This window comes from Mesoplodon mirus (assembly GCF_964341445.2).
Source record: "Mesoplodon mirus genome assembly, chromosome: 20".
Lineage (NCBI taxonomy): Eukaryota > Metazoa > Chordata > Mammalia > Artiodactyla > Ziphiidae > Mesoplodon > Mesoplodon mirus.
In genome coordinates this window covers 10,585,199-10,606,863 of record NC_138996.1, presented here as the reverse complement: position 1 = coordinate 10,606,863, position 21,665 = coordinate 10,585,199, and the positions used below count along the sequence as shown (strand labels likewise).

The following is a 21,665-nucleotide window of genomic DNA, read 5'->3' as shown; positions in this document are numbered from 1 at the left end:
TTTTTTTTTGCGTTACGTGGGCCTCTCACTGCTGTGACCTCTCCCGTTGCAGAGCACAGGCTCCTGACGCGCAGTCTCAGCGGCCATGGCTCACGGGCCTAGCTGCTCTGTGGCATGTGGGATCCTCCCAGACCGGGGCATGAACCCATGTCCCCTGCATTGGCAGGCGGACTCTCAACCACTGTGCCACCAGGGAAGCCCAATTTTTGTCATTTTTATTACTATATGTTTTGGTATGTTCATCTTTGGGTTAATCCTATATGGACTTTCTGGGCTTCCTGGATCTGGATATCTGTTTCATTTCCCATGTGAGGGAAGTTTTCAGCTATTATGTCTTCAAATATGCTTTCAGTTCCTTTCTCTCTCTCTCTCTTCTCCTTCTGGGACCCCTAAAATGCAAGTATTAGTGTGCTTGACGTTGTCCCAGAGGTCTCTTAAACAGTCCTCATTTCATTGTTTTTTCTGTTCCATATCTGTAATTTCCATTACTCTGTCTTCCAGCTCATTGATCCATCCTTCTGTACCATTTAGTCTACTATTCATTCCTTCTAGTGTATTTTTCATTTCAGCTATTGTATTCTTCATCTATGTTTGGTCATTCTTTATATTTTCTAACTCTTTGCTTAAAATTTCTAACATCTTGCTCTGTGCATCCATTCTTCTGCCAAGTTCTCTGATCATCTTTACGAGCCCTACCCTGACCTCTTTCTCAAGTATGTTGCCTATCTCCACTTCACTTAGATCTTCTTGTGGGCTTTGATCTTGTTCCTTCATCTGGAATGTGTTCCTCTGTAGCCTCATTTTGCCTAAGTTAGTATTTGTATGTTTATGTATCTGATAAGTTGGTTGTGTTTCCTAATGCTGGAGAGTGGCCTTTTGCAGGAGACCTCCTGCGTGTTCTAGCAGCATTCACCACTCTCTTCACCTGTGGTATAGACTCTAGTGGTTCCCCAATGTGGGCTGTGTGGGTCTTCCTGTTGTGGCAGGCTGACTATGTGGGAAGTCTGGTGGGCTTGCTTGGCCCCTGGTTCAGGTGGTTGCCAGTGCTGCCTCAGGCACAGGCTGGCAGCTGCTGGTTGTCAGGACCAGGTCACAAGGCAGCTGGCTGTGAAACTCCAGGGGGCTCTGGGGATAGTGCTGGCTCACTGCTGTATGGAGTCAAGGTCCAGAAGACTCTAGGGCTGTAGCCCGCCCACTGGTGGGTGAAGCAAAGTCCTGGGGTTCCTGCCAGTCTACTGGTAGGCAAAGCTGGGTCCTGGAGTCTGGCTGCAGGGCCCAGGGGTCCCAGAGCTAGTGTCGTATCATTATTTCCTATTAATACTTTTATAAAAATTATTTAAAGATCTGAATATTTCCTTTTATGCAAAAAATCTAGAACATCATGAAACTCATTGAGAGACATAATTACTAGTGATAATGGACAAAGCAAGTTTTTTTTTTAACTTGCTGCCTGCCTGTAAGTTTTTGCTAAAACTAATTGTATAAACAAAAAGTTCCATAATCAAATATGTTCCTATGAATTATTCTTCCTATTTTTTAAAAATGGAATTTCCAACAGAGAACCCAAGCAATTACACAGCATAAAATAATCTTATAAAAGATAATATTTAGGGCTTCCCTGGTGGCACAGTGGTTGAGAGTCCGCCTGCCGGTTCAGGGGACGCGGGTTTGTGCCCCGATCTGGGAGGATCCCACGTGCCGCGGAGTGGCTGGGCCCGTGAGCCATGGCCGCCGAGCCTGAGCGTCCGGAGCCTGTGCTCCGCAACGGGAGAGGCCACAGCAGTGAGAGGCCCGCGTACCGCAAAAAAAAAAAAGATAATATTTAATAAAAGGATCTTCAATTGAGTAATAAATGAAATAGCTTATTTTAAAATGGAAATTGATTTAAGGAAGAGTTTCACCACAATTTTGGGTGGATCCAGAAGTATATGCAGCTAGTTATAATCCAATAGATTACAGTGCAATACAATCCTCCCTTATATATGAAGTTTTACATTCTTTCTAATAAATATTGGTATTGATTCCCCCATGCCAATGGAAAGGCAAGTGACACCATTTTTTATGTACTGCTATACTGAGATACAGATTTTGAACAGAGTGACGTATATCTGCATTGCAAATAAAGATTCTTTTACATATCCCCTTTCAATTTAAATACAAAAAAGATACAATGAAAGATATCAATAATGCATACCAAGGCTTTATCCATAATGACTTGTATTTTCAGAACTCTTTTCAACAGCACACCAGAATTTTTCTGCAAAACAGAGAACATGAATTAAATAAAACACTTAAAAATTTTTACATTGTTCATAATTATCATGTACATTATATAATTATATACATACAGACACACACACACACACACAGAGTTATAGATAGATACACAGACAGAAAGATAGAGAGATATAGGTAGATAGATAGTTAGGTGGTAGATACATATACAAATACATAAAGCTATAGATATTAGAGAAATAAGAGGATTGATGCTCACTGAGTAAATAAGCTGGTGAGATTCTGTATGAAAATTTTAGGAACAAATCAGAAGCTTTCACCTTATATTCTTCAGAATTAGAATCCTCAAAAAAGTTACTGAAATGAGGGAGAATCCTTGTTCCTTCCTCTGAAAACCTTCCTCTTGGTCCCTCACCCCAACCTTCAAGCTAAACAAATTCCCATCAACTTTCCCCCTAACGTTCTCTATTTTATCATCATTTTTGTACTTGTAATTATTTATATTAACTTTATTGTGGCCTACCCTCAATAAAATGCATCTATTTTAAGAATACAGTTACATGAACTGGTAGCAATATTTACACCCATGCAACCATTTCCATCACTAAAATAAATAATGTTTCCATCACCCTCTTCCAAGTGAATAGCCTACAAGTCTCAAGGCAACCAGTGATCTGCTTTCTCTGACCATAGGTTACAATAACTTACCCTAGAATTTCACACAAATGGAATCATATTGCATGTCTTCTTCTATATCTGGCTTCTTTCACTCAGCACACATTTGTGTTGCTGTGATTATTAGTGATCCATTTGTTTTATTGCTACGAAGCGTGTCATTTTAGAAACGCAAAACAGTTTGTTTATACATTTGACTGTTGATGATCCTTTGGATTATTTAATCATCTTAGCTATTGTAAATATAGTGGCTATGAATATCCATGTACAGGTCTTTGGGCAGTTATAGTCTTTCATTCTTTCTTGGTTACTTAGAATTGGAAAACCTGATCTGCATGATACTTGTATATGTGTAAAGTAGTACAAAAGTTCCAGATTACTTTTCTAAAGTAGTTTGATCATTCTGCTTTTTCTCCAAGGACTAATAAGAATGTCAATTGCTCCACCTTCTTGCCTGTATTTGGTATTGTCAATCTTTTGCATTGCATGCATTCTTGTCAGTCTGTACCGAGATCTCACTGAGGTTTTAATTCGCAGTTCTTGGGTGATTAATGATGTTGAACATCTCTTCACAGGCTTGTGGCTCATTAATGAGGTTTCTCCAAGTCCCCTACTAGAAATTTTATGTTTAGCTTTGACTATGCTCTAATTCATGTTTTTGGAATAAGGGTCAATTCCCATTTTATTCCACGTGGAAATCCAATCTTCTTGCATCATTTGATGAAGAGATCATTCTTTACTTTTCAAAGTCCTTAGCACCTTTGTGGATAATAATTTGGGCAAGAGCACATGGGTCTACTTCTCATCTATTGTGCTCCATTGTCCTATACGCCTACCCTTATACCAAAAACACGGTATGTTTCTCCACAGCAGGGGTCAGCAAACGACAGCCCATGGTATAACCACCTGTTTGTAAAAACATATTTTATTGGAACACAGCCACCCCCATTTGTTTATAGTTTGTCTATGCTGATTTCACGCTGCAAAGGGTGAGTGAAGTAGCTGCAACAGAACATATGCCCCACAAGCCTGACATATTTACTATCTGGCCGCTTAAGAAAAAACAATGTAAGTCCTTCACCTTGTTCTTTTTTTCAATTTTCAAAACTCTTTGACTCTACTAGGTATTTGCATCTCCTTATGAATTTGAGAATCAATTTCTACAAAATGTCTTCTGGAATTTTGATTGGGATTACACTGAATCTACAGATCAATTTGGGGAAAATGAATATCTTATCTTTCTTTTTCCCTGTGGCTTTGCCAGACTCTCTTAATTAGTCCGGATTGCCTTAATGGAGATTCTTTAGGACTTTCTATGTAGAGAGTTAGATCACTAAAGAAATAGGGTTATTTTTCCTTTCAAAAATTTATACCCTTTATTATTATTCTTTTTCCTATTGCACTACCTAAGAACTCTAGTAAAATGTTGACTGGAAGTAGTGAAGGCAAACAACCTTGCATTATCCCTAATCTCAGGGGTGGTTTTCTTCAGTTTGGGGCTATAACAACTATACCATAGACTAGGTGGCTTAAACCACAAACATGTATTTCTGACATTTCTAGAGGCTGGAAACTTCAAGATCAAGACACCAGGAGATGTGATGGCTGGTGACACCACTCTTCCTACTTTGCAGATCTCCTGTACGCTCATGTGATGGAGAGCAGAGAGAGGGATCCCGTGCCTCTTCCTTTTTGTATAAGAGCATTAAACCCACCATGAGGGCCCCACCCTCATACATAATCTAACCCTAATTACTTTCCAAAGGCTTCAACTCCTAATACCGTCCTATTGAAAGTTAAGGTTTCAAAACATGAATTTTGGGGAAACACAAGCCTGCAGTCCATAACAGGAGCAAAGCATCCAGTCATTTACATTCTTTACGTTAGCTGTGGATGCTAGTAGATGCTCTTTATGAGATCAAGGAAGTTTTCTATTCCTACTATTTACCATAAATGTGTATTGAATGTTGCCAAATGGTATTTCTGAAACTATTGCCATGATTCTGTGGTTTTCTACCAAAATCTGTTAAATTCATTCAATTCCTGTTTTCTTTACTGACTTATGTAATATTGTCTCAAAGTCTTTGAAAAAGCACACGTTTTTGGAGTATAATGGCAACTTGACTGGATAACAAATTGCTGGGATATTGTGTACCCCCCTGGAGAAGCCATTTTCTCTACTCCCTAGTTAGACATTCTTGATTATCTTACGAGCACTACATTTTGGCAAAGGCTAATTCCAGTCTGAGTTTTTCTACCTTTGTGGGTGACTTTCTTTGAGGCCAAGATGCCTATAGCATTATTCATTACTTATTGATAAAGTCCAAAATACATTGTATCTTGGTGTCACCAGTTTTGATAAGGATTTTTTGTAATTTGAAAACTTTCAAGTTCAAGACTTCTTTATTTCAACAGAGTTTCCTTCCTTCATAAGTTGGAATACTTTGGTTGTGATTTTATTCATGAATGACAATATTGATTATCCTGAGTTTACATTAGCAATCTTTCACACTCTATTAGTCAGGGTTCCCCAGAGAAACAGAACCAATAGTATATGTGTGTATATTTACACATTTCATATACTTATTATAATTAGATGTATTACAAGGAATTGGCTCATATGGTTATGGAGGCTGGCTGGTTAGTGGGATGGAGACGTGGAGAGAGTTGATGCTCCAGTTCCAGTCGGAGAGCTGTCGGCTAGAGAGTCCTGTCTTACTCAAGGGAAGTTACATCCTTTTCTTACATTCAGGACTTCAACCTATTGCATGAGGTCTACCCACATTATGGAGGACCATCTGCTTTACACAAACTCCACTGATATCATTCTTAATCTTATCAAAAACACCCTCACAGAAACACCCAGAAAATCTGACTAACCATCTGGGCACTGTGGCCCAGGGAAGTTGATACGTAAAATTAACCATTACACAGTTTTGGTTTTCTCTGCCATCATTTTTATGTCATTGCTTTCTCTATTTCTTTAACCCTGACTATAACATCACCTTGCGGTTTTAGCAGTGTCTATTCTGTTATTTACTTCTTCTATTGTCAATGTCTTTCATTTTAAAAATGGCTTTATTTTTCTCTTACGTTTATTTCTTGAGCACTTCCAGTATCTTTAAACAGACTGTGTAAGGGTAGACATGTGAGTGCTAAAGAACGTTATCTCTGGAGTTGTATTATTTAGGTTAGAATTTTAAAGCTGTAACTTACTGGAGGATTTCCTAGGATAATGATTTAAACTCTCTAGGTCTCTGCTTCCTATCTGAAGAGAGGGACAATGGTCCTCATTCTCAGAACTGTAGAAAGAACTGGAAAGACAGGGTATACTGTAAAGCTCTTAGAACAATAGGTGGCACCTGTGAGGCGGACCATGAATATATAACAACATCAATATGGCTTTTTAACTCACTTTGGATCCTGTATATGTCTTATATGTTATATTTATATTCATTCTTATGCCCCATGTTTATTCCTTTTAGAGTCTTCTTCTTTTAGAATACATTCATTTCTTTTGTGTCAAACTTTTGTTGAACAAATGGTGGGGATAGGTGACTTATACTATAATTCAGCAGTCCCCAACCTTTTTGGCACCAGAGACTGGTTTCATGGAAGACAAGCTTTCCATGGACTGGGGTGTGGGGATGGTTTCAGATGATTCAAGCACATTGCATTTATTGTGCACTTTATTTCTGTTATTATTCCTTTGTAATATATAATGAAATAATCATACAGCTCACTAGAATGCAGAGTCAGTGGGAGCCCTGAGCTTGTTTTCACTTGACACTCCCTGATAGGATTTGTTTTTGTTTTTTTTTGCGGTATGCAGGCCTCTTACTGTTGTGGCCTCTCCCGTTGTGGAGCACAGGCTCCGGACGCGCAAGCTCAGCGGCCATGGCTCACGGGCCTAGCCGCTCTGCGGCATGTGGGATCTTCCCGGACCAGGGCACGAACCTGTGTCCCCTGCATCGGCAGGCGGACTCTCAACCACTGCGCCACCAGGGAAGCCCACTGACAGGGTTTTGATGAGAGTCTACAAGCAATTGATTTATGATGGTCTCTGTGCCGTCAAACCTCTCTGCTAATGATAATCTGTATTTGCAGCCACTCCCCAGGGTTAGCATCACCACCTCAGCTCCACCTCAGATCATCAGGCATTAGATTCTCATAAGGAGAATACAATCAAGATCCCTCCCTCGCATGTGCAGTTCACAGTAGGGTTCGCACTCCTATGAGAATCTGATGTCACCACTGATATGACAGGAGGAGGAGCTCAGGCGGAAATGTGAGCGATGGGGAGCGGCTGTAAATACAGATGGAGCTTCGCTTACTCGCTGCTCACCTCCTGCTGTGCGGCCCCATTCCTAAAAGGCCATGGACCAGTAATGGCCCGGCAGTTGCTATACTTGCTTTATAAGAAATGGCCAATTATCCAAGAATGGTGTTTGCTCCTTCTCCAAGAGAGAAGTCTGTGAGAGATAGCTGTCCAGGGCCAGCAGCATCAAGGAAGGGATGATATAGACACTCTTTTCCCTTAACTCCTGTCTAGATTCAAAAACTAGTGGGGGACAGTTTGGGGCCCCGTGTTGAAGCTAGAAAGGGAAACAACCAGCAGTTTCATCCACCTTGGTCTTTGCCTGAGCAAAGCACATATGTGATGTTAAACCACTGACAGTCGGGAATTGGTTGCTTCAAAATCTAGTGGTATTTGACCTAATAGTGGTTCTCAAGAAGAATACAGTTTGAGGAAGCTTACATAGTTGTTCCATATTTTGATCTGATTGAAAGTTCACTGTATTTGGCAACTACCCCTTATGGATTTGGTTGTGATTGTGGCTGGCTATTATTTTCATTTGGGATGAGATTAGAGTCTCTTTTTTTAAAAGTGTGGTTTGTTTCACACATTAGGAAGGATATTCACAATAGGGAGGAAAGAAATGGCTTCAACCAAAAAAAATCTCAATTTTATAGTTCTGACCGGGTATAGATTTATAGGCTGGAAATCACTTTTCCTCCTTTTAAGTAACTGTTGTATTACCTTTCAACCTCCAATATTGCTAGTAGGTAAGACCATACCATTCTGCATCTTCTTTATATGTAAGAAACCAGATTTTTTTTAATATTGGTCCAGAACCTCCACTTAAATCATTCTGAGAATTTTTCTTGGATTGTTTTGTGATTTATTCAACTCAATTTTCTATGTTTATTTGTACCAGAACTCAGACTGCATCACCCATATTGTTATTTTAATTGAATTTCTTATCTCTCAAATTTCCCTGTCATTTTTGTTTATATTTTAGTTTTTGTGTCATTTATGGAATTTTATCTTGTGAACTTTCTTTTGAGTTTTTACATAGGTTCAGCATGCTTTTACCTTCCAAGAACTGTTATCTGCTGAGTGTTATTTTTAAAATAGCACGGTTCTTATTTTGTGGTGAAATATTTTCTCCTACCTCTCTGAGGATACCGTCATTTTGTTTTCTTCACTCTCTCCATTCCTTAGTACCTCAGGCTTTAGCACTTTGAATTTTTCCATGTCTCTATCTACCATATTCAATTGTTTCATCCTAGGTCTAGTGCCCCTTCGTATTAGACATTGAGCATCTGACAGCTTATTCCAACATCTATGACCACATACAGAGCTTATGGCCTGCTGTCTTCACAGAGAGTAAATTGTCTGGGTTGTTTGCTGGGAAAACCCTGCTGTCAACATGGTTAGTTTTGATTCTTTTGGGTGGTTTCATTCCCTCCTGGATTCTAATGAACATCTTGGACTGTGTAAACCTGTTTCCCAATATCTAGTGTGCCAAGTTTAATTTACAACAGAAACAATCGATTAGGAGAGAAAATCAGGTTTTATACATATTTATACAACTTATTTTCAACCATTTCTCTTCCTAGGCCCACCCTTAATATCATTTCCTAAGGTATTTGGACTTGCAGTTCCAAAAACATTTGAGTAGTTCTGTAGTGTGTATCAAGTTTCCTGTAGCCTATCCCAATTGCCAGTTAAGGATTCAGCTTTTTAGTGGCTAAATCAGCTGTCTATCTGCTATTCAACTTCCAATGTTATTACTATTCTTCTGTTCTGTTTGTGTGTGTATGTTAATGCCATGTTAAAAATTCCTTTTTGCTTTAGGGGGGTTTAAGGAAGGGGCAGGGTAAATGCATGTGTCCAATATGTTTTTAACAGGTAAGCCCTTTATGTATTTTGTTTGTTCTACTTTTCACTGGTTATCATGAAGGCATTCACCTTGATTATGAGTTTAGTTGTGTTTCCTCTCATCAATGTCAAAACATGCCTAAAATATAAGATTTTATTTTATTTTTCTCTCTCTCTTTAAAATATCTGTTATATTGAAGATACTCACTTTGTCTATTTGTGCTTGTAAAAACATGCTTGGGAAAACATGCTTCTCTAAAGCTACAGATTTAAGCCTGTCAAATTCAGGGTGAAAAGCAATCATTTAATTCACAAACATGTCAGTACCCAGTCTTTCCATTCATTCCTGCAGTGATATCCCTGGCTTCCTCCAGGTTCTGAACTTTTAGTCTCTTTTATTTCATTCTTGCATTTTGTTTTGTATCCAAACTTTCCATAATTAGTTCCAGTTACCTTGCTTTACTACATTAGAAACTAGAGAGAGCAAATGTTAATAGTAGTAGTAGCGATATTTATTGATCACTTATTTTTCCCATACTATGCTAAGTCATTTTCAATTATAAATTTATGGAATCTTTAAAATATTTGTGTGAGTTAGGGATTATTTTTATTATTGGATTTTTACAGATGAGAACATTTAAACACAGAAGAATGATGTTACTTGGCCAAATTCTTGTGGCTATAGCCTGATCGACTTGAACTTCAAGCTAAGGCAGCTGGAACTGTATGCTATCTCTGTCTCTTCCCAACCCTCTCTTATTGCTGATTCACTGGAGGGGGATGGCTTCCAGTGCAGTGCTCTTTGTCTTTCCCAAAGCATGTCAATCCCTTCAGGTTTGCCCACCGCCACAGAAGAGTATTCATGGAATCCTTTAAAGTTATCCAATTTACTTCATGTGACAGTGCTCTATTTCAGTTATGAAAATGGTCTGCAACAGTGTCCAGTGTTGTACTGCAACATGCAGATGGCATAGGGTTAGGGGTCACATCTCAGTTCCATTAAAAATGAAATTTTCAGGCTTCCCTGGTGGCGCAGTGGTTGGGAGTCTGCCTGCCGAGGCAGGGGACACGGGTTCGTGCCCCGGTCCGGGAGGATCCCACGTGCCGCGGAGCGGCTGGGCCCGTGAGCCATGGCCGCTGGGCCTGCGTGTCTGGAGCCTGTGCTCCGCGACGGGAGAGGCCACAGCAGTGAGAGGCCCACGTACCCGAAAAAAAAAAAAAAAAAAGAAATTTTCATTTCTATGTATGATTATATTTTATCATTTTTATGACTCTCTGAAAGGGCAATTTTACTAATCCGTATTTGTACCAACATCTTTGGCAAAATAAATAAAAGCATATTAAAGCAACAGTGAGATGGAGATCATCAAAAATTAAATTCAAGTTTCATCTGTTACGATTTTGTTCTGCTTCTCTAAACAGGATATCTAATTTTCATGAGAATATGTGGACAGATTCATTTCCTTAACCACTGATGGCAAAATGTAAAGTTGTGCAATCACTCTTAAGGAAGAATTTAGTATGTATATATATCTACAAAGCTTTGGAAATATGCCTATTCTTAGATACAGGTATTTATTTTAAAAAGTGTGAATGCTCAAAAATTTGATACATTACTGCTGTTCATTTCTGGATTAAAGTAAAAATACAAATATGCAGAATGTGCCATAATTTTGTAAAGTAGATATTTTAAGTTTATATACATATGTATATGAAAAAGCATGAAAGGGTACAAATCAAAATAATTGCCCTGAATTCCACACAACATTTCCTCTAGAAAACAGTATTATGGTCATTTCTTATTTTCCTTATGCATATATTTAATTTTAAATCAACATTAACTAATGTTAATTTAAAATAATAATAAATGTAACATAATTTAATGATAAGAGAAAATGTGCATTATCCTCTTAATAGCAATTTTAAGGAGAAATTTCAAAGAAGCATATATGATTAGATAATTTTTTGTTAAATAAATCTTCTTTTATAAATCAACCTTTATAACTAGATACAGTAAAAGAATTAGAACAAATACTCCAAAGTTCTAACAGCACTATATCTAGACAATGACATTTCAGATGATTTCTTGCCTCTTTTCTACTTTTACCTTTTCTATCAAAATAACACTTTTTTACAAAGAAAAAAATGCACTGGCAAAACTGCTGACAGAGTCAGAATCAGCAAATTTGAGTAGCATTATATTATTAGGTTGCATATTCAGTAACAGTACAACTGTGCATATATGCATAAGAATACTTGCAATTAGGTATACGTGAGAATATTGATTTTTGGATTATAAGTTTATATCTATTACATTTTTAAATATTATATGACTAAACAGAAAATACTTTAAATAAATACCTTACGAGAGAAGGTTTATTTATCATCATCAGTTTAAATTTGTTTTCCAAATGTAACAAATTTCAACATGAATATGTTTATCAAAAGTTGCACAAATGAAGATCCCATAAAAGGGGTTACTTACTTCTGATTTCACAAGAATTTTGTAGGACTGATCTGCCAATTGGGTTGTAAAATTATTTTCTGTTATGGGGGGAAAATCAATTTCATTATCCTTTATCTGATAAAGCATATGCTCATATGTAGCTGAAGATTCCAATGGTTGAATTCCATAACTGACATTCTCCAACTGCAATAATCCCCTGAATATTTAAATACATAAAAAGAAATTAAAAACATAGATTTCTCAATGATAAACATAAATCAATATTAAGTGAAAACATTATATAGAAATTTGATAGTGGCCTTTGTCGTCTAATATCTAAGAATCATCCCATCTTCCTTGGATTAACATTTAAACCCAATTTTCTACCTTCTTCTATGTATTACAGCATTTAGGAGTCATTGCAATTCTAGTGTGGCTCAGTAATGTGGATATTTCTTATACTAGTGGCAGCTTTTTCTGAATAAATTTTATAACTGCAAGCCTGGGAGAGAGACAAAGCGAATAGGGAAAATGATAAGACAAGCAGGACAAGATAGCAGATGAGAAGACACATAATGAAAGTGTCTATTTTCTGTGTCTTCCATCTACCCTTCGAGAAGATTCTAAAAGTAAAAGGGTACACAAGATTTCAGTCATGTACATCTCTGGAATACGCCATTACCTGAGTCCGGAGCAGGTGCTAAGTGTCACAACCGAATTTGCAATCTCTGTGGCATATCCTTGATAAAAGCAATGGCCCTAAACAGGAGAAATATAAAGATACATTTGTAATGATTAGAACACAAAGTGTTTGGTCTTATCCTTACTTCCTGGACATTGTCAAACATTCACAATTAGGCATTCCATAGTATTATTCACCAGATATTCCACTTCCTTCTTATCTACCTACAATCTTTTCCACTTGACCCTCTTCTGCCTATAAATAATCACAACTCCTATCCTCCCCCATATGATTTTTGCTATAATTCTAAATTTTTGATAAACAACTTTCTGATCTGCATCTTGTCTTTCTCAGCCCCATTTCTTGAACATATAGTCTATGAATGCTACCTCAATGTAATTAACAGCATTACTTTGACTTCCACTGTGAACATTTCGTTTGTTTTTTCTAAGTTAGCCCAAAATATCTTAACTGACATTTCCTCACTATTTTCTCTCTAATATTTCACCATGTTGATCATCCTTAGTTCAAACTCTCCTCTCAATGGACTTTCACAACATTAGTCTTCCCAGCTTCTCCCCAGATGTTTTCTTTCAGTGAATATTCCCCTCTCTTCCCTAAGAAATCTGTTGATATCTAGAATCAGTCCTGTTCCTCTGTTAATCCTGGGCTATGAAAACATTAGTATCATCACATTCTCTTGTACAGTGTTTATACATCATTAGCGCCCAGACTTACATCTCCATCAGTAACCATTCACTCGTCTCAATACTAGGATTACCTCCTATCTCCCACCCATGGACAGCGGCAGAGCATACCCTGCTCCACACCAGGCAGCAGCAGTAGCCATTTCTGCCTTCACTGGTGCCAGCAAACTATGCCACAAGCCTTCACAAAGATGTAGAATGCAAACCAGGTCCCAACCCTTTAACCAGCAGAAGAGAGCATCTCAGTTTCTGCAGCTCCTGGCCTTGTACCTGATAAGAGAAAATGATCCTCACGAGATAATTCTCAAAACCCCCAACTCTAAGCAGCAAAAAGTGACTGAGATAAAAAATTTCCTCACTCAGGGGCACTAGCAGAGGCAGAGTGAGAAGCATACCAATATCCAGTGGCTGGGAAACTGCCAGAGGAAATACTCTCTCTTCCATGGGTCCTTCATCACCCAGCATCACCTAGCAATACAAGGTGGCCCAGGAAAGAAGCTTTTCCTGCTATGGGTTGCACCGGCAGAAAGCCAGTGAGCTCCAGCAGAGCCAGAAGAATGAAACAAAACAGAATAATATTGAAAGCCCCAAGAAAGCTAAATGGTCACTGGAACAACAGACCACACTAAATCTGAACTTAAACTGGCTGACAGACTTCAACAATAGAAGATTTCAATGTCAAAGATACAACAGAAAACTATACACTATACCAAGAACCAAGAATATTACAACATAATGGGAGAAGACAACCCAGTGATGCCAATATTGAGATGAGTCACATGTATCTGGAACTATCGGATGGATTTTAAAGCAGCTGTGATAATACTGGTTCAATGCACAATCAAAAATTACCCTGAAACAACTGAAAGAACAGAAAATATCAGAAAATAGAAACTATTCAAAAGAACAAATAAAAACATTAGAAGTGAAAAATATAATAAACAAACAAAACAATGCATACTGGATAGGCTCAAAAGTAGAGTGGAGATGACAAGGGATAGAATCAATGAACTTGAGAAAGATCAATAGAATTCACTCAATATATAAAACCCAGAAAAATGAGTTAAGAAAATGAATAGAGCCTCAAGGACATGTGGAACATTCCCCAAAGTTTTAAAATACATGTCAGAATCCAATAAGGAGAACAGAAAGAATGTAGAGCAGAAAAAAATTCAAATAAATAAAGGCTGAATGCTGGTCAGAAAGAAGTTGGTTTAGAAAACCCTGGACCTTCCATCTCCCAACAAATACACCAAGTGAGGAGCAATTCATGGACCAATTTCCTTTGTGAGAAATCAGGAATTAATTGACAGGCTCATGCACACCTTTAGAGGATGCAAAATCAGATGCACCAAAGCCAGGAGGGAGATTTGGGGTCCCCTTTCTCCAGAGACTCTACCCCAGAGTACTGCCATAAGATCACAAAGAGACCCTATAGCTCCCAGATTCACCCAGGGGAGGAGAGGGTGTTGTTCAAGCACCCAGTGCCCCAGTGTTTCCGAGGGGAACAAACACCCAAGGAACAGTGTCACCAGACCCAGGGCTCTGATTGGTTCAGGGAAGTCTAGCCACCCAAACCACAGTGGAAGTGGTGGCTTGATTCCCTCCCCAGCTTGCCCACACTCAGCACAGAGTGAGGGGATGAAAAATCCCACCTCTCTGCTTCCCCTGGGGAGGTAATGGTGGATCGACTGAAGGCAGTGCTCCCACATCACCGGTACTGCCCCAAGAGCCAGCACTTGTCTCACCAATCCTGGAGCACTGATGGCTCACCCACAGTCTAGCTGTCGGAGGGAGAACAGAGGCGGCAGCTTGGGATGACAGACAACAATGATCGTCCCTCCTGCCCAGCAGAAACAGAGCAGAAAAAACCACAGCGGCTTGCTTCTACCTGGAGAGAGAAACTGCTGGTAGAGGACCCCCAAGACACTGCAAATCACTGGCCAGGCTGTTCTGTGGGTGTTTCCTTCTGCACATGGCCAGTCATGAAGACTGGGTGATGTGACTGCTTTGTCTAATGAGCAGACACCAAAACAGAGTGTCGAGTGAAATGAGGAATAAGGAAAAGATATTTTGAGCAAAGGAACAAGACACAGACCGAAACTGACACTAGTGAAATGACATGAAATAATCTGCCTAATGAAAAATTTAAAATAACTCCCATAAAGATGCTCAATGAAGTTGGGAGAACAAAGGATGAACCAAGTGAGAAATTCAAAAAAGAGATACAAAGTATTAAAAGTACCAAACAGAAATCGTGGAACTGTCAAATAATAACTGAACTGAAAAAATTCACCAGAAGGGTTCAACAGCAGATTAGATCAAGCAGGAGAAAGACTTAACTCAACTAACTCAAAGACGGTTCAAAGGAGAAGAAAGAAGACAGTGAAAAAGTGACAAAATCTTACGGGACCTATGGAACACAAACAGAAGGAACAATACACAAAGTATGGGAGTCCCAGAAGGAAAAGAGGGAGCAGGAAAGAATGATTATGTGAAGCGGTAGAGATGTTAGCTAACGCGATGACAGTAATCATATTGTAATATGTAAATGGAGCAAATCAACACATTGTACATCTTAAACCTATACACTGTTATATGTCGACTGTATTTCAGTTAAAAAAACAGGAAGCACTTTCAATACATATTGGCTGAAAACTTTCCAAACTTACAGAAGGAAATTGACATCCATGCCAAGAAGATCAAAAATCACCAAATAAAATGAGCCTAAAGACATCCACACTGAGATATATTGCAATCGAAATGTCAAAAGTCAAAAGTAGAGAGGGAATTTTGAGAGCAACAGAAGAAGAGTGACTTATGTGTAATGAAACACCCTTAAGACTTTCAGTGGATTTTTTAGCAGAAGCCTTGCAAGCCAGAAGAGATTGAGATGATATATTCGAAGTGTTGAGAGAGGGAAAAAAAAAAGTCGACTAAATATCTTATACACTGCAAAACTACAGAAATGAAAAAGAGACTTCTGGTTTCTGGTTCTCCATGTCAGAAGGTTGGACGTTGCCATTCCATCCTGACAACAAGAGACAGCAAGACAGACTTAAAACTCAACAGCTCTTCCTGGATGTGTAAAAGAAGGGAGGACACAGTGCAAAGCGCGGCCCCCGGGATCAGAGAGGCAGAGGGGGCACATGGGGAGGCACAGCTCACTGGAGCAGAGAATCAGTAGTGCAAAGTGCTGCTGGAACCAGTGCCAGGGCAGGAAAACCTGACTGTGATTGATGAAAGGCTGCAAGATCGGCGCGGACAATTCTGAGAAATAAAAACTCCAGGGAGCCCATGAATGGACCCCCCAAATACTGTGAGATTTACCTTCAAGAGTTCCACCAAGATGTCACAGCTAATAACAGAGAAAAAGTCCTCATGCCTCCAGCAAGGGGAGGGGGAAAGGACTCAATTTGAAATACATCAGTGCACTCTGTTCTTCTTTACAGGGTCTGCCTTCAGGGGAAACCACCTAGATAGAGAGGAACTGGCTGGGGTACTATCAGAGCCTAACTGACCTCAGGAAAGGAAATACCCAAATCCAGCCCACTCTAGCCATCCTGTCGCACTTGCGGAAAACAAAAACAAAAATAAACCACCAAGAAACACTTGTGTTGTTCACAGCCCTGATGCATAGGCTCACTAAAAAACTGAGACTTAATCATAGGACTATAAAACACTTTCTCTCACCCCACACCTCACTCACCACCACACTACTAAAGGCATATTTACAGCAGTTCCTTTTCCATGGTGCATTATGTTCAACTATCAAGAAAAACATTACAAGAATACCAAAACGTTAAAACAAAAAACCGTGATTTCAAGAAAGAGGGTAAGCCTTAGAACCAGACGTGGCAGCGGTGCCGGTATGATGCGCCCGGGAATTTAAAACAACTGTGTGATTACAATGCTAAGGGATCAATGGATAAAGCAGACATCGTGCAAGAAGAGATGAACAATGCAGTCAGAGAGCTAGAAATCCTACGGCAGAAAAAAAAAAATGCTAGAGATTTAAGAAAAAAACTGTTGTGGAAATGAAGAATGACCTTGGTGGGCTCACCAGTAGATGACATGGCTGAGAAAAAAATCTCCCAACGTGGGGATATATCAATAGACATTTCGAAACCTGGAAGCAAAGAAACCAAGACAAACCACCACAAAAGATGAGAATATACAAGGAATATGGGGGGACCACAAAGGCATGACATAAAGGTAACGGGAACTCCAAAAGAAGCAGAAAGAGAGAAAGGAATATAAGAAATATTTGGGACAACAATAACTGTGAATTTCTCCCAAATGAATATCACACACTAAACCACAGATGCAGAAAGCTCAGAGAACGTGAAACAGCATGCATGTAAGATAAACAAACAAAGGAAAACAAAGGAAAAACTCCAAGTTAAAAATACTATACCTTGGCATATCATTTAAGAAGTACAGAAACCCAAGATACAGGAAAGAATCCTGAAAGAAGCCACAGAGGGGAAAAATTGCCTATACAAGAACAAAGATAAGACATACATCAGATTTCTCCTCAGAAACCACCCAAACAGGAAGGGAGTGTAATGAAATATTTAAAATGTTGAGAGAAAAATATCACCAACCTGCAATTCTTTGTCCTACAAAATTATCGTTCAAAAGTGAAGCTAGTTCCGGGGAAGATGGCGGAAGAGTAAGACGCGGAGATCACCTTCCTCCCCACAGATACACCAGAAATACAGCTACACGTGGAACAACTCCTACAGAACACCTACTGAACGCTGGCATAAGACCCCAGACCTCCCAAAAGGCAAGAAACTCCCCACATACCTGGGTAGGGCAAAAGAAAAAAGAATAAACAGAGACAAAAGGATAGGGACGGGACCTGCACCAGTAGGAGGGAGCCGTGAAGGAGGAAAGGTTTCCACACACTAGAAGCCCCTTCGCGGGCGGAGACTGCGGGTGGCGGAGGGGGGGAGCTTCGGAGTAGCCGAGGAGAGCACAGCAACAGGGGTGCGGAGGGCAAAGCGGAGAGATTCCCGCACAGAGGACCGGTGCCGACCGGCACTCACCAGCACGAGAGGCTTGTCTGCTCGGCCGCTGGGGCGGCCGGGGCTGGGAGCTGAGGCTCGGGCTTCAGTCGGAGCGCAGGGAGAGGACTGGGGTTGGCAGCGTGAACACAGCCTGCAGGGGGTTAGTGCACCACGGCTAGCAGGGAGGGAGTCCGGGAAAAAGTCGACCTGCCGAAGAGGCAAGAAACTTTTTCTTCCCTCTTTTTCCTGGTGCACGAGGAGAGGGGATTAAGAGCGCTGCTTAAAGGAGCTCCAGAGACGGGCGCGAGTCGCGGCTGAAAGCGCGGACGCCAGAGACTGGGCGTGGGACGCTGGGGCTGCTGCTGCCGCCGCCAAGAGGCCTGTGTGTGAGCGCAGGTCACTGTCCACGCCCCCCTTCCGGGGAGCCTGTGCAGCCCGTCACTGCCGGGGTCCCGGGATCCAGGGGCGGCTTCCCGGGAGAGCGCACGGCGCGCCTCGGGCTGGTGCAACGTCACGCCGCCCTCTGCCGCCGCAGGCTTGCCCCGCCTCCATGCCCCTCCCTTCCCCACGGCCTGAGTGAGCCAGAGTCCCCGAAGAGGCTGCTCCTTTAACCCCGTCCTGTCTGAGCGAAGAGCAGTCGCGTTCTGGCGACCTACACGCTGAGGCGGGGCCAAATCCAAAGCTGAAGCCCTGGAGCTGTGCGAACAAAGAAGAGAAAGGGAAACCTCTCCCAGCAGCCTCAGAAGCAGCAGATTAAAGCTCCACAATCAACTAGATGTACCCTGCATCTGTGGAATACCTGAATAGACAACGAATCATCCCAAATTGAGGAGCCGTGTGGATGAAAGATTCTTGGTGCTGCAGCCAGGAGTCAGTGCTGTGCCTCTGAGGTGGGAGAGCCAACTTCAGGACACTGGTCCACAAGAGACCTCCGAGCTCCACATAATATCAAACGGCGAAAATCTTCCAGAGATCTCCATCTCAACACCAGCACCCAGCTTCACTCAACGACCAGCAAGCTACAGTGCTGGACACCCTATGCCAAACAACTAGCAAGACAGGAACACAACCCCACCCATTAGCAGAGAAGCTGCCTAAAATCATAAAAAGTCCACAGACACCCCAAAACACACCACCAGACGTGGACCTGCCCACCAGAAAGACAAGATCCAGCCTCATCCACCAGAACACAGGCACTAGTCCCCTCCACCAGGAAGCCTACACAACCCACTGAACCAACCTTAGCCACTGGGGACAGACACCAAAAACAACGGGAACTACGAACCTGCAGCCTGCAAAAAGGAGACCCCAAACACAGTAAAATAAGCAAAATGAGAAGACAGAAAAACACAGAGCAGGAGAAGGAGCAAGATAAAAACCCACCAGACCTAACAAATGAAGAGGAAATAGGCAGTCTACCTGAAAAAGAATTCAGAATAATGATAGTAAAGATGATCCAAAATCTTGGAAATAGAATAGACAAAATGCAAGAAACAGTTAACAAGGACCTAGAAGAACTAAAGATGAATCAGGCAACGATTAGAAACAAAAGTGAAAAAGATATAAAGACTTTGTGAGACAAACAACAACTGAGGAAATCTGTTGCCAGTAGATTTGTTTGTAAGAAATGATTTGAAACATTTCTATCCAGAGAAGGAAAATGATACAGGTCAGAAACTTGGATCTACATGCAGGAGGCAGACCAATGAAGAAGGAATAGTGATAATAACAATGTTTATTGTTCACAGTCTTGACTGATAGAACAGTTTCTTCAAATCATAGCAACAATGTATTTGCATATGCTTATGTACCTATCGTGTATATTAAATATATAACACATAGTCTGTATAAATATTATATATCTGCTTATGTACAAGTGAAATGAAGGACAGCAATGATACAAGGAATGTGAGGGAGGAACTGGGATGACAGTTTATTATAAGGGACTCACACTACCCGAAACATGGCATAGTGTTATTTGACAGTGGGCACAGTTCAGCTCAGCAACATCAATTAACTGGATGTAATTGATGTCTATAGACTACATCATCCAACAACAGCAGAAGACACATTTTCTCAAGTTTATATGCAACATTCAACAGGATTGACATTGTGAGCCATAAAACAAAACTTAACAAACTTAAAAGAATAAATCATACAATGTCTGTTCTCAGACCATGACAGAATTAAGCTAGAAATCAATAACAGGAGGACAGCTGGAAGATCCCAAAATACATGAAGGTTAAAAAACATGCTTCTGAGGAACACATGGGTCAGAAAAGAAATCTCAAAATAAATTTTACAATATTTTTAACTCCATGCAAAAGAAAACACAAATTTGCAAAATGTTGTAGGATACAATAAAAGTCGTGCTTAGAGGGAAATTTATAGAACTGAACACATACATGACAAAAGAACGAAGATCTAAAATCAGTAATTTAAGTTTCCCCCTTGGGAAACTAAAAAGAGAAGAGCAAATTAAATCCAAGGCAAGCAGCAGAAGAGGAATTATAAGAATTGAAGTAGAAATCAATGACACTGAAAACTCAGGAAATCGATAGAGAAAATCAATGAAAACCAAGTTGGTTCTTTGATAAGATCAATAAAATTGATAAACCTCTCGCTCAGCATGTTAAGTGAAGAGAGAGGATACTAATTACCAACACCAGTAGAAAAGAAGTGTTTTAAGTATACATCGCATGCCCATTAAAAGGACAATAAAGGAATGTGATGAACAACTCTGTGCCCACAAATCTGAAATCCTAGATGAAATAATCCAACTGCTTGGAACACACCATCTGCCAAATCTCACAGAAGAGGAAACAGGCAATCTCAATATGTCTGTGTCTATTAAAGAAGTTGAATAAAACTGATAACCTTCCAAATCAGAAAGCAGCAGGCCCTGATTGGGTTCATTTTTGAATTCTGCCAAACACTTAAGGAACAAAGTGTACCAATTCTCTACACACTCTTTCAAAATATGGAAACAGAGGAAACACTTCTAACTCATTCTGTGGGGCCAGTATTATTCTAACAACAAAACATCCGATGACATTGAAAGAAAAGAACTACAAACCAATATCTCTCATGAGCATATATGCAAAAATTCTCAATAACACATTGGCAAATAGAAGCCAACAATCAATTTAAAAATTGTAAACCAAAACCAAGTGGGATTCATCCCAATTAATTGTAAGCAATTACAACACAGGTTAAAAAGGAAAAATTAGTAAATTAAGTAATGCTACAGAGTACAAAATCAACATACAAAAATCTAGAATAGTGTAAAAATCTTGAACAAGAATAAAGCGGGAGGAATCACTCTAGTCAACATAAATGCTGAATATGCAGGCAAACTGAAGAAGACAGCAGGATACTGGCAGAAGGAGAGTCACATGGAAGAACCGCACAGAATAAAGAACCCAGGAAAATATCCGCATCAATATGACCCCGCCCCCGACTTTTTGACAAAGGTGCAAAAGCAACTCAATGCAGAAGAACAACCCTTTCTAGAAATAGTGTTGGAACAATTCCACATCCCTGGTCAAGTGAGTGAACCTTGATCCAAATCTCACACTTCATACAAAATCACCTCAGGTGAACACTCCATTAAATGTAAATAAAACTAAACACTTTTAGAAAAGAAAAACACACAGAATCTTCAGGAACTCTAGGGCAACATAGATTTCTTAGGTTTGAGAGCCAAATTACCATTCATAAAGGAAAAGTTGATAAATTA

General features: G+C 40.0%; 1 protein-coding gene across 1 annotated transcript in view; it reads right to left on the bottom strand.

Moving 5' to 3' along the window:
* LOC309795868 (A disintegrin and metallopeptidase domain 3-like) overlaps positions 1 to 21,665 on the bottom strand; it is an 86,833-nt gene that overhangs the window by 51,560 nt on the left and 13,608 nt on the right. The window contains 3 exon segments of the mRNA XM_082608681.1: positions 2,195 to 2,257; positions 11,562 to 11,739; positions 12,205 to 12,281. Coding sequence (XP_082464807.1) covers positions 2,195 to 2,257; positions 11,562 to 11,739; positions 12,205 to 12,281 — 318 coding nt within the window.